Source organism: Pantherophis guttatus, chromosome 1, assembly GCF_059756535.1.
Source record: "Pantherophis guttatus breed Tessera chromosome 1, ASM5975653v1, whole genome shotgun sequence".
In the NCBI taxonomy this organism is placed as follows: domain Eukaryota; kingdom Metazoa; phylum Chordata; class Lepidosauria; order Squamata; family Colubridae; genus Pantherophis; species Pantherophis guttatus.
Genome location: NC_142063.1, coordinates 112,959,607 through 112,973,832, shown reverse-complemented (window position 1 = coordinate 112,973,832; position 14,226 = coordinate 112,959,607). Strand labels below are relative to the sequence as shown.

General features: G+C 37.5%; 1 protein-coding gene across 5 annotated transcripts in view; it reads right to left on the bottom strand.

Annotated features, from left to right (window-relative positions):
- The window catches only part of VWCE (von Willebrand factor C and EGF domains), a 33,813-nt gene that overhangs the window by 9,077 nt on the left and 10,510 nt on the right, over window positions 1-14,226 (bottom strand). For 4 of the 5 annotated variants that reach the window (XM_034420217.3, XM_087883368.1, XM_087883364.1 and 1 more), the window contains 11 exons: window positions 13,094-13,222; window positions 9,662-10,101; window positions 9,487-9,580; window positions 8,095-8,177; window positions 6,710-6,797; window positions 6,124-6,209; window positions 4,118-4,235; window positions 2,360-2,445; window positions 1,646-1,742; window positions 939-1,021; window positions 231-321 (listed from right to left, as the gene is read on the bottom strand). In XM_034420217.3, the coding sequence (XP_034276108.2) occupies window positions 231-321; window positions 939-1,021; window positions 1,646-1,742; window positions 2,360-2,445; window positions 4,118-4,235; window positions 6,124-6,209; window positions 6,710-6,797; window positions 8,095-8,177; window positions 9,487-9,580; window positions 9,662-10,101; window positions 13,094-13,222 (1,395 nt within the window). The remainder of the gene's footprint in view (window positions 1-230; window positions 322-938; window positions 1,022-1,645; window positions 1,743-2,359; window positions 2,446-4,117; window positions 4,236-6,123; window positions 6,210-6,709; window positions 6,798-8,094; window positions 8,178-9,486; window positions 9,581-9,661; window positions 10,102-13,093; window positions 13,223-14,226) is intronic. The other variant, XM_087883360.1, reaches the window with a different exon arrangement.

Genomic DNA, 14,226 nt, shown 5'->3' with positions numbered 1-14,226 from the left:
AGCTTCTGGGGAGAAGCAGGATGCCACAATGCCAAAATAAGTTTATTTATTTTCTTCATCATGTTTCTTTATTTTCATCTTAATAACAAAATAACTATAGTCAATAATTGTGTTTCAAATGCAAACCAAAACACAAATTCTCTTGAAAAGCAATAGCAAAAGTGCAATTAGTAGTATATAGATTCATTTGGAATAGTCTTTTAGAAAAGCCACATTGCTGTGATGCTTACCATGACAAATTGGACAGCACTCGCCTTCCGGATGGAAAGGGTATGTACAGGATACGACACAGTCCACAGGAGAACAGGCTACAGAGCCCAGCTAAAAAGGTCCATGCACAGACATACATAGGGTTGTACATGTACACACACATGCAGTAGAATACGCATACACACATGTACACACATACACAAAGACACAAAAACCTATATTAATGGCAAAGCAATATTATTATACTGCAATTTAAAATCTTCATCTCCTAACAATTTTTTTTTAACTTTGCTCCCCTCCCTTATTTCTATTTCTTTCCCTCACCCTCACCCAAATAGCTCCTTAGTAATAGTTTCACAAATATATCAAGAAGATTTGTTTCAAAAGTCAAGAAAGTGAGCAATTATGAGCAATTTTCAAATTATTCAAGATATCCTGGAATGTTATCACATGAAGTCATTTAAAACCCCATGCATAGAAGCATGACATGATTTACATCTGCATCTCTCTGAAAGGTTATGGGAGGGTGGAGTAGATATACCATTCTGATTCCCTCTTGGGAAGTGGACTCTTAACCCAAAGAACGTCATGGACATTTGTTTGTTTGTTTGTTTGTTTGTTTGTTTGTTTGTTTGTTTGTTTAGAAAATTTATGTAAACTCTTGCTTGCTCACAATTACCAGGGTTTCACATTTTTTCAGCTCGGGGTAAGAGAATTAAAGAACTTACCAAACAAATGCAACTTAGACATGAGTCTAAGACAGAGGGGAAGGTTTCATTGTTATAGAAGATCTTCCCTGCATAGGTACAACCTTTTGTTGTGAAAGAGAAAAAAAATATTTACTTGGTCAGCTTGAACCAGATGGCCTATATAGAAGTTTCAAGAAAGCATAAGAGGTAGACATCATATGGATGGATGCTTGTTTGGGGTGGGTGAACAAAATAATTGCACAATGCCTTTTGATGAAAATCTTAGGAAATGTTCATCTGAAAGTACTCAAGTGTAACATAGACAGCATCTGCCACTCTTAAGTATTCCTTGAAAAAAAATCTACCACAAAAATCAATAGTTTTGGAAATTATTTGCTAGGCTTACGATGCCTTTGCCTATACATACTGTCTTCTCATAATGAGTACCAGGGTACATTTTTTAAAAACAGGAATGTTCACTTGAGATAGGTTTCTCACATTTATAGATGAACAGAACAATATTCTGTCTACTTTAAAAGCAAAAGGCAGAAGCAAGAAGCAGAACTAAATGGTATGCCCGCTGTCTGTATTTTCTGTACAATTTTGATATAAAATGTTAAAAAAATTGTATGCATTGGTTTTCAAAACAGCATGTATTCATGTTCATTACAATATGGATGATCTAGGAAGGAAAATATTTGGTTTCCCTAAGAAGAAAACACCTTTCCTAAAAGATGGAATTTTACCTGCTGAGCAATCTGGACAGCACTGTCCAGGAATTCGGATTGGATGAGGACACATCTCCAAACAATCAGTCCTCTTACAGCTCACTGAACCATCTGCCTGTAACAGAAAAGAACTTCACAGAAACCCACAGCACAAAATGCGGGTCTGTTGTGGGCAGACAGATCCTCCATTGCCTCCATCCCGACAGAAGTATCAGTCTTCTATTAGTTGTCTTCATAAGGTTCTAGAGGTCTTCTGTTATTTTACACCCAATAAGGTGAGTGTTGGATGGTATCATCTTGGGAGAGTTGAATACAATCTTAGCATTCACATCCTAGACTAGAGCCTCAGTGGTTTCCTTTCACTTTCCTTAACTTGTCCAGCGTTAAAACAGTAAAATGGCAGCCTCATTATTGAAGCAGACTATGGATTGTCAAAGAAGGCAACACAATATACACCAGCATACTTTTTTGCCCAACCCAGATACTGGAAGACTGCATTTAATATAATTATCTGACTCTGCCCAATGTGTCCTAGAATGCACAGGCAAACAGAACTGGAGTTTGAGCAACATTCCTTAAGGAATCCATCTGAATCTTCACTGAGGAATGTTAAGGAGCTACTATAGCAAAAACAGGATGAAAATCTGATGATAATAATAATAATAGTAAAATATCATGCGATAGAAGACTGGAAAGTTAAAACTAAGTGAAATAGAGCAGGTTATCATTCACCTGGCAGATGCATAACTCACAGGGATCACCCGGCGACCAGAGTTGTCCCACTGGAAATTCAATTCCATTGTCATCGATAAAGCAACCTTGAAGAGAAACAATGAAAAGAAACATCTCAGAAAAGACAAAAAGCTCTCTCTTACCAGCATGCTTGCTAGGAGAAATATTATCAGCAATTTACATCAAAATGTCCATGGTTGTAAAAGAGAATTAAGACCTGCATGGATAGCTAGTTTGATATTTGGTTTGATGTATTCTCTGGGTCCTAACCATGAAGAAAGTAATGCACTGTAAATTTTTTGCTAGTACTCCTAGAGAGGCTTCTAGGGATTATGATCCAATCTTTTTCTACTTGCCCTCTTTTATACTGGCTCTGACTGAGCCAGAGCTATAAAGGACTCTTCCTGAGGTAAGGACAGTGGCAGGGCCACTTCTGAATGACTGATTCCAAAGAATGCTTTCCTTAGGGAGATCAGAAGCCAAGATTATATGTTCTATTAATTTTATTTTGACTTTATATTTGCATATGCATTGATGCTTGTTTGCTGTGTGCACCTTATCATTTTATGTAGGTATTGAATGCATGGGTGTGGATGTTGATGATGCTACTGTGTCCTTAAGGAAGGAGAAAGAGAAATATGCTCTTGTTGAAGCGATTTTGGACCATATGGAGTAGGGATAAAGTTTGCATTGTGAAAACTAACCAGATAAAGAAAACCTGTATCAGTTGTTTGAAAATTATCCTGTGTTTTAATCCCCTTTCATCTAGAGAAAAACTGTCAGGTCAGTCTGCCTTCCGGTTTATGGACTACTTTTTTAAATTTAATATATCTTACAAAAAACTTTAAAAATTAAAAATGTAAACTAAATGAAACTAAGAAGGAAAAATATGTATCTTATATCTTATATTTATCAATAGTTACTATTGTGTTTCCCCAAAAATAAGACCCTGCCTTATATTTTTTTTGAACCCTAAAATAAGCACTTAGCCTTATTGCCATGCGCTCAAAAGCCTGATTGGGCTTATTATCAGGGGATGTCTTATTTTGGGGAAAACAGGGTAATTCAGCAATGAATTCACTACTATAGTGTAAACAATAGAAGATATTATTGTAAGATATAACAAAATCTCTCCCATAAGAAAAACACACTACTGTTCTGCCTCCTTTGATTAGTAGAAAATAATTTCTTGATACTGCATAATTATTTTGTTTGGCTCCCTCAATGCTCAATGCAATCACAATAAAGAATCAAATTCCAAAGCTTTGGTATATCATTTAACATTACATTACATTAACATCTTAATGTATATTAATTAAATACAGGTAGACTTGCAACAGTTCGCGTAGTGACCATTCAAACTTACAACAACACTGAAAAAAGTGACTTATGACATGATAATTTACATTCAGATGCTTGACAATTGACTCATATTTATGAAGGCTGCAGTGTCCCGGGGTCATATGATCCCCTTTTGAGACCTTCTGACAAGCAAAGTCAATGGGGAAGCCAGATTCACTTAACAACCATGTTACTAATTTACCAACTGTAATGATTCACTGAACAAATGTGGCAAGAAAAGTTGTAAAAACTCACTTAACAAATTTTGCACTTAGCAACATAAATTTTGTATACATTATTACTACATTAATATTATTACATTAATACACATTAATATATAATTCCCCAAAAAATATAAATGATTTTCCATTATTCCATGATGTAGATGTTCTTGCATGGTGGCTGCAGGGGTCTCACCTGTCATGAGTGCAGTCTTTCGGCAGGTGAAGCAGCACTGTCCTGGAGCCAACAGCCAGTCCTCACGGGCACATCCCGGGGTGGGGCATGGAATGAAAGAGCACTCCACTTCACCTTGCTGAAGAAGAACCAGGTACCATTATTAATGAAAAGGACACAGAGAGGAAGTCATCAAGACAGGTGTCCACAATTTCTTTTTAACAGATATTTTTAAATAAGGGGAATCTCTCAAGCTATGCAGTTTCTCTATAAATTTTCTGGATCTGTTTCAATTTGGCTTCCAATTAGAAGAGGGTGTCAAACTCGCACCATAACATGACATATTGCAACTTTCCCTCCCTTTGTAAATCGGGCATGGGTGTGGCCAGCGTGTGATGCATCTGGCCCATGGGCCATGAGTTTGACACCCCTGAACTAGAATATACAACTAAGAATCGCATAGTCACCTTGGTAAGCAATCTACTGTTGGCAGTAGCTGGATGAAACAGGGTGCCATCTATTTATTATTTATCTTATTTGTGTACCATCATTCTTAATACCACTCAGGACTACTTCAGTTACGTACAGGGGATATTATTTATAGAACGCATTCCCACATGACAGTATTCTTAGTCTGAATAGCTCCATATTTAGAAAAAGGATGAAAGAATCTCCAGAAATATGCTCTAGGAGTTGTCTTATGTGATTTTACATGTTATATATTTTTAAACTGAGTTTGACTGTATTTATTTGTTTGTTTTTGTATTTTTAATTTGTCACTGCTTTCAGTGTTATGACAAAAGAAATATGTGGCATGCTTTTTTAAGAAATGCTTCAACATTTTGTACCTGGCCCCTTCTTTGCTACAGAGCATTCGAGGGCTATTAATAGGCTTTCCCTTTGGAGGCCTCATTTAGCCAATTTCACATTTGACATATAGTTCTGGAATACCAATAAAACTCATGTAACAGTTTCAAGTTTCTGCAGTGAAGCAGAAAAAATGTTTCTCCTTGAACAGATAAGAAAAATTACAAGGGTTTAAGGACAACCAGAAAGAAAAGATCAAAGTCATTCTTCTAAATAACTGAAATGCATGATTTCTTGGGTAAAAATGATGTAAAGCACAGACTTAAGCTGCTGCCAATGTTTATATCTCATCATATGCTTTTCATTGGGAGAGAGAAAAATGTAAGCTTATAACAGTGTGTATTTGTGTGTATGTAAGAGAAAGAAATCAAGAGAGAGACTGTGTGTATACTTAAGTGAAAGAAAATTAATTTGAACATCCTCTGAGATAAGCAAAGATACGCCTGAGAAACTGTAAAAGATATATAGAGGTGTCTGAAATATTGTTGGAAATGTAATTGTAAAGAAGATACTTTTTATCATCTTTGGTGGACTTGTGATAAAGAAAGAAATATTAGGGCCAGATTTATATTTTAATTCAGAAGATTCTTAAAACAAATACAAAACGAAACCAGAAGTTTTCCTTTTTGGACTATTGAACAAAGAACTTGAAAAACAATTGAAACTTTGTTATTATATACGTTGACTGAAGCGAGAATTTTATATGCACAATAATGGAAAGATGCGACAATTCCCGCAATGGAAGAATGAATGGAAAAACTGACGGAGAGATGACAAAATTAACTGTTTTAATAAAAGAAAATAATGTATACTGTTTTATTTCTACTTGAAACCGCTTGTGGACTTTATGCTCAAAACAGAAAAAAAAATTGATCCTGGCTTTTGATAATTAGATCATACTATTGTTATAGAAACGGCTAGTACTTACTAAACATATTAAGTAAAAAATTGAGGTTGTAGCTGTATTTTATATTTGACTGCACTGAAAAAGATTAGAAGTCACTGCTTTTCTTTCTTTCCCTCTTATCTTGCACCTTCTTCCTCTTTCTTTTTCCTTCCCTAGTCCCTTATTATCTTTGTTTTTATGTATTTATATTACAATAAACTTCAATGTTTTTTTTTAAAAAAGGTAGATGAGTAAAGGTAGATAAAACACATACCCTGCACACACAGATGGTACAGTTATCACCATCTGGGTTGAACTCGGTCCCTTCTGTGTATATTTGCCCACGGAAATGACATTCTGCTACAGAGGAAATCAACAGGTCAGTCCTGCTATAGAAGATTCATGGCAGGAAAGAGTAACATGGCACAGGTGATCTTTCCATAGAAAAGAGAAGCATTGGTGACCAGATAAAGGGCCAATTAATCTATAGTATCACATTTATAAATGTACAGCTCTAATGATCTTGTGCCCATAGCTTTTATGATGTAAATTTATACTCCTGTGTCTTCTCATAGTGCACAGACACTTGGATTTTAATTTTCATTTATTCGGCATCCTCACTTGAAATTCTTCCCCCAAGGTGCCCCCCACCCCAATTCACTTATAGAGGGAAGCACTCAAGCATTGAAAAGTCTTTATACTGTGAATCCTAGCATTACCTACTCATAGGATATCTTACTTCCTTGGATAAAATCTTTCAAAGAATGACTTCCCACCATTTCCACCCTTTTTGTTTTACACTGTCTCTAAAAAACAAGATGTCTTCATGGCAAATAATTAAGTAATCGAGAGAGATCTACCTGGCTGGCAGGGACAACAATCGGTCTGAGCAGAACTGGGACATGGACTGGGTGTACATTCTGGAGAAATACAGGAAATGTTGCCTGCCTGGAATGAAAAACAAACATTATAGTGCAGTTTGTTTGATTTTTCATTTTCTACAATGCAGTTTCAGCCTGATGACACATCTGGATTATATTTGTGAATGTGTTCCATAAACTTGTGGCATCAGGATAATTTAGATTTCAGCCACTATAATTTCTAGGCAACAAGGTAAGAAAAACTGTGACAAAAAATGAATGGATTGTTGTGAACATAATCCTTCGCCTCCCAAATGCTCACGCCCATTGTTTCCATTAAATTCCAAATGCTCCTCACTCTGGACCACTTCAATGCATTTTGCCACCTCAGATAAACAGTACATGCTCTACATCAAGTGTTTAGTACCGAGACCACCAACACTATTTTCAGCTTTGAGACAGAGACATCCTACAAGCTTCTCTTTGGCAATAAATACAATACCAATTAAATTAACATTTGAGAATATGCTCTTCTTTCATGACATCTACTGTCTAACAGTAGAATTTAGTATTGCTCCTAGCCATCATGTGGCTGATAAAGAGTCTCAGTGTATCTCACCTATAAAATTACCCCTTGGAAAAACTATGCTCACCCAATCAATTCTATGCACTCTTCCTGGATAGCAGACTTCAACCACTGGAGACAGGCATCCCAGTGATTATGTGGATAAGAGTGCTAACAATGAAGGCTGAAAAGGAAGAGAGTACAGCTTGTAGTGAGGGGTTTGTAAGGGCCATGGGAGAAGGATAGTAACACACTATATCCTGCTCCTGCCTACGGGGATCCTTGTACAGGTTTAAAATCAAAGGTAACCCTCCTTGCACCCTCCTTGAACCATCTGAACAGCCAGGTTCAGAAAAGGTGTTTGGGTGGCATGAAAGCAACATGAAAATGCAAGTTTGATAGAAGCTGGAAACTATTTTGTCTTTCACTATAGTATTGTTCTCCCCTCTTTCTGTATTTTTTTTTTTTTTTTTGAAACTTGGCATCTTTGATAAATAGTTGAAAATCAGTGACCCAAGATATGGCTACATTATAAAATCATGTGGGTCTGAAACTTCATGTTAAATTGGATAATAATTTGTACTATAAAGTAAAACGGAGGAGGAAGAGGAATAATTCCATCTCTTAATTCAACCCTGTTTTCTGGGCTATTGGTCAAAAAAAACAGATGCCCATCAAAACATTTACAAGTTTCAGTACAATTTGTTAGATGGCTCCTAGCAAAAGCAACAGTCATTATATTTATTTTCATCTAAAGTATTAGCAAGTATTAATTTATATGACCTCAAAGAAATACCAGCCCCAACTCCCTGAGGCTCACCAGGCAGACACAGACTGTGCAGTTCTCCTCAGAGAGAGAAAATACGTCCCCTTCAACTCTGGACATCCCATAATAGAAACAGCCTGTAGGAAACAGGAATGAGAAGATTCTTCTCTGAAGGGACAAGAACTAAGGGAAATAGGCCCCATTACACTTTCTCTTAACTGGGAAAATTTCAGTGGTCAGCATGTAGATATTTTCAAAAACTTGCTAGTTGCTCTCCAATATTCCATAGATGAAAATACATGTAACAATATCACCATTTGCAAGTCACAGATAATTCAAGGTACCTCTTGGCTGCTGAACCCAGGTAAAAGCTCTATTTCAGTTATGTCCAACATGCAAAGCTCCCTATATATTACACTATAAACTTCTATTAGGCCCAAGAGTCTTAAAGAAGGCCACCAAGTTGGGAAACGTTGCTCCCTCTGCTGTGTTCATTCCTTTTCTGAAAACTTCACAGCTATTTTTTTTTTTAGGTTAAAGTAAGTCTAGGTTAAGGAATGTCTATAGGTACCAGGATAGACCTGTGATACTCCACATGATGTCCATAATGATTGAGAGCTATAGTTGCATTGTGGTTGGATTTAGTTCAGCTCAGTTCACCCTTAGCCATAGAAATTAACTAGTGTCTTTGGGCTAGTTACTCTCTCAGCTCAACCTGCCTCACAGGATACTTTCTGTGGGGAAAAATAGATGAAGGGAATGCTATGAACGCTGCCTTGAGCTCCTGAAGAAAATATGGGATATCAATCTAATTAAGAAATAAATTCACTACATTAAAAATGGCTGAAATTGCCAAAACTTACAAGGTTCAAACAATATTAGAATCAACAGGTGATATTACAGAAACCTTTTAATGCCTGAAAATCTCATGAGATTTTAACCAATTAAACTTTTTAATTTTAAAATTGGTGGGACAGTGCCAATATTTTTAGCTTTCAATTAAAAGTGATCTAAAAAAGACTATCCTTCAATTTGCTAACTGTATACAGAATGTTGCATAGCTGGATACCAGAAGTCAAGCTCGACTCACATGAGCATTTACCTTTTACATAAAATGTTAGGTTGCACAAGACATGGCACCTGTGTGAATAAAGATGTGTCAACCTTCTGCCCAGTTTTCAGATGCTCCAGTGAATGAGGTGATCCATGAAGTATGACAAGTCAGGAAACTTAGACCAATTTTTATATAATTTCCAGGAAACAAAAATGTTAATAAAAAAAGGAATGGGGACTTACTAAGTCAAGTCCAGAAATTAGGGACTGCTTCTTATCAGTTGTGGGGGAAGGGGGTATATGGTGAAAATCCTCCATGGTAAAAACAAGGGAAGGCCCACGTGATCCAATCTGACACAAGCATATAGAGCCCCTGGTGGGTACTTCTCTCACCTGTGCAGGCAGGACAGCATTCTCCCTGGGCTGGGGGAATTGGGTGAGAGCAGGAAACTTCACATGTCACTGTTTGACAGAACACTTGTCCACCCTGTAATAAGACAATACAGACAGTACCAACATAACACTTGAAGTTGGAGAGTAAGATAAGAACTCAAAATATGCCATATACCTCGCAGGAGCAATTCAGACATGGTGGCTCTGTCCAGGAGCTGTTATCTTCATGAAGAACCCCTCCATGCCAGCAGGCAGATGGAATTGAGGGAGTCAAAGGGATGGGGGGAATGGATGGGCTAAACTTCTTTGGTAACAATGGTGACAGAGGACTTACTGGCAGAGAAGGCCTGGCAGTTCTGGGCCAGAAAGAGGTGCCAAAAGATGAGCTGTGGGGAGGAGATGAGGAGGTGGGAGAAGCTGTTGATGGAAGCACAGAGAGAATGGGAACGAGCAGAAAAGGAAATGGGGTTCCAGGTACACTCGAGGGAGCAAGTGCTGGGGAACCCCTGGGGGGCAAGGCAGGCCCTATGGATTCTGGAGAAAGGCGTAGCAGAGTCTGCGGCTGCTGAAGAGACTGCAAAATGGGAGAAGGGGCCAGGCTGAACTTTGAGAAACCTGTGAGGTAGGAGGGAGGAACAGGGAAGAGAGTCAGTCAGAGAGAGAAATTGTCAGCCCTCGCTGCTAAACCAGACAGGAAACACAACTAGATAAACTAATTCTACTTTATTGTAAGGCTACATTAACAGAATCTTGCTAATTCTGAAGTACAGACTTCTTGCCACCACTTTTAACTGCCCAAACAATTAGGGCAGATCCTTCCTAAATTACTTCTTCTTTTTTAAAAACATGTTTTATTTACAGTTTTCTATTCACACCATACATATTTTTTGGACAGTGTATTGCCTGGGTCAAATCTTTTTTAAACAACGCTAACAATAATAATACAAATAAGTATGTGTACTCCTAATCTTCCAACTTCAACAATACTATTCTCTCTTCATAATTCTTTATCATTTTCCCCATTAATTCATTTCAACATAGATAACATTTCTTTGCGCCATGTATTTGTTATCCTCTACTAAATTACTAATATTTAATATTTTAAGAATTACTCATTATTCCACCATAACTCCCATATTCAAATGTGTAGAATTACTAATAAAGCCAAATATTAACAATATTTAATCAGTCCCAGGAGTGTATCTCAAAATCCCCACAATTTCTAATCCTTAATATTTTAAATTCACAATATACTTTAACACATTATTAATGTTAGTAATACAATTAAATTACCTAGTCCTAAATTTCCACCTACTAAGCTTGACTTATTTTTAGTTATAAGTTATATTATCTATTATTATATGTACTACTATTTTCCCTATTTGTATTTTCCCATTTTATCAGTATATTTTCTCATTATCCATCATCTCTTGACCTTTTTAAAATTCCATCATTTATTGACTTTTTAGTCAGCCTTTTATCTCTCTCTCTTGGAATCTTGTAGCACTTTTTGATATTTTTGTGCCTACTGAAAATTCCCTTCTGGATACCCTTTGTCTTTTTCTGCTGTATTATTTGAACACCCATCAACAACTCTTCCTTTTTTTAAAAAAAAGAGATTTTTCTTTTCTTTTTTCTCTAGATCTTTTTTTTGTTTGTTTGTTTGTTTTTTTTTGAAGATATTTTTCTCTTTTCTCTCTGTTCTATTATAAGCTTTTAAGGAGTTATCTAATTGATTCCTTCTTATTAATCCTTTCTCTTTTTTATTTTTACCTTCTTGCATCTCATTTTGATTTTTCCTTCTACTGCTTCTTCTAATTTCTCATCTATTTCTTGAATATCATGTTCCTCTTTTCCCCTCAATTGTTGAGTGACTTCTACATTCGTTTGTGTCTTTAAACAATACCCTTGTCTCTTTATTGTTCTTTATACTTTCATGCACACTTTTTAGCATCAAGAATATTTCTTCATATACCTCTATTATCCCCTGTAAATCCATTTTATAACAATTTAATAAAAATTACTCAGTATATTTCTATAGTTTTTCAATTATATATCTTCCCAATTGTCCAAATTTTAGTCTTATTTAACTTTCCTTCTTTTGTCTTTTCTTCTATCACCTTTCTTCTTTTATCTCACAGAATGTTCTGTTGGATAACATTAATAATCCAAATCCAAATTAATCCACTAGATTCCTTCCTAAATTACTTCTTCTGACTGTTAATCCATAGCGGGATCCTTCCGCGCTTGTCTGATTGCTTCTAAGCAGCATCTTTTCCCTTCATTCCCCAAGGTCATTCACAAACTCCATTACAGAAATGGCCAATTATATTCAGAAATCCTCCCCACCTCACCTCCCCCCCCCCACTTTGCCCAAAATGCACAGCTTCCAAATCACTGTTGGGAAGATATTTCTACTCCATCAATAAGAGCTTTTACACTGTGCTCTCAATTGTGTCTTTTACCCAGCTTTTGACTCCAGTTTTATCTGATTACAATAACAGAGACTTTTGAAAACCCTTGTTAAAGGAACCCAAAAGGGTTGCTAAATTCTGTATCTCTACAGTAAACAAAATCCCATTTTGAAAAAATTGAAAGCATCTGTCAAAACAAACTGATTATGGGGCAGGTAGAATTTTGAGTAGAGATTACTAAATTCTGTTTATCTGCTAAAAAGTTCACATAAAAAACATCGTTTAAGAGACACTCAAGAAAAAAAGGTGTTTTTGAAAGATGCAAACAAAAAGGTTTATTTTTATTTAAAAAAATCAAGCGCATAGAGTGAAAAATATGTATTGCAAAATTATGCTTCAGGGAAAATTATGTAAGAAACAAGGTCAGATAAATTTGTATTAAAATGTTTCTTGGAAATGATTATCAATGTAATATGAACCAAGGGCGATTGCATACAACACTCTACATGACAAAATATACTGTTTAAAACTGCTGCAAGTTATTTTACAGATCTTTTAAAGCACATTTAAAAAATCCCGGAAGATGAAATGTGTCTGCCTGCCTGCCTATTTAGAAAAATAAATCTCTGCCCCAGAAAGCTGATCTGGTGAGCTCCACATACTGAGGGGAGATAACTTAATCGAACAGACTGAGAGCCCTGTTTCAATAGCCTCTTTGAATTGATCTTGATTTTTTAAGTTCGTCAAGAACCAGTAGGCATAACTACGGCCATTGGGGATCTCAGTAACGAAATGAGAGGGAGTTTGATTGATCGTTCTGTTCCATAGGAACAATACATTTGGCAAAAGTACTATCACTGGTGAAACGCGACACGACATTTACCAACATAGATGAGATGAGCAAGAAAGTGGAAACTGAGATTTCTAGAGGAACAAATGTAGTCACCAACCTAGGCAGTTTACAACAGCAAGCCGGTCTCTGCTGGGCTGAATCACTTTGGCTTACTAAACAGATGTGGACTAGCTTTACACATTTTCCAACATCTCCTTGTTTTCCCACTGCTCACATACATATTCCCATAGTCTCAGGACTTTTCTAGTTGGTCAGTTTCTATCACAATAAACAAATAATTGATGCAGTGCAAAGGATCAAGAAGGCTTTCTTGTAGGATGAAATATATCACAGTCCTTACCTTCACAAGACAATCTGTCCACACTAAGTCGGTAGCCTGGATGACAGCTGCACATAAAACTCCCCAGTGTATTGTGACAGGAGTGCTGGCAGGCTCGCTTCTCACTGGGTCGGCGGCATTCATTCATATCTGCACCAGACAGACAGGGCGCTAGAGGCTTACAGCACAGCTAGGTCAGCTCAAGCTTGTAGCTGTGTAGATTTTGTTGCTTAGCCATAAAGGGCCAGAAAGTATAGTATATACATACAAACTATGCAACAGATAGCATACGCATAAGGAATAACTGTGGCTCTCTTTTAATTTTCTTAATTCTTCCTTAGGAATGGGAAGTTAATTTTCGGTGAATTTACAGTAAATTGTATCATTTGCTTAAATCACTGTAGAGGCAGAACAAAAAAGGTTCAATAAATGTGGTGGGGGGAGGGGACAGAAAAGGCCTGTGTTAATATCAAAGGAGAGAATGTGGACTGAAGACATGCATTTGTGCAAATGCATGGAAAGCAAAGAAAAGATCAGGGATAAGAGGGGGGAGCAAATTCTAAAAGGAAAAGGCAGCCCCTAAATCCTATCCTGATTTTTGGGATGAGCCTAATAAATGCCCTACCCCAAAAATAAGCCCTAGTGAATGGGTCGGGTGTGGCCAGCACAGGAGACAGCCCTTCCTTTCCCTGTCATCTCATGGTTGCTTGCCCCCTTAACCACGGCCAGCGGATCAGCTTATCCAGCAAGGGCTGGTAGTTCTGTCTTCCCGGGTGCCTGGAGATGATTACAGTGCACTCTTACTAGCCCCAGTCCTGCCCACGGCACCAGGCAACCTTGCAGCCAAGGCCAATGTGAAAAATGGGCTCCTTCACAGCACCTCCTCTCTGGGCCTCACCAGCCTTAGAAGCCAGGGATCCTGTAGGCATCTCAGCCATGTAAATGCTGCCCAAATCCCCAGATTGTTTGCAACTCGAGTGAGCTGCGCAGCCACTCCACCTGCCTGCCTGCCCACTGCACCTGGACCTGCCGGGCACTGTCTGCCCCAAACCAAGCGGCTGGGAGGCTTCGGAACAAAGCCCTTCTAGCACCCACTGCCCTGGCAAAGGCAAAGCGGAAGCAAGCGGGGGCCGTGCGGGACTCCTCCAATGGCC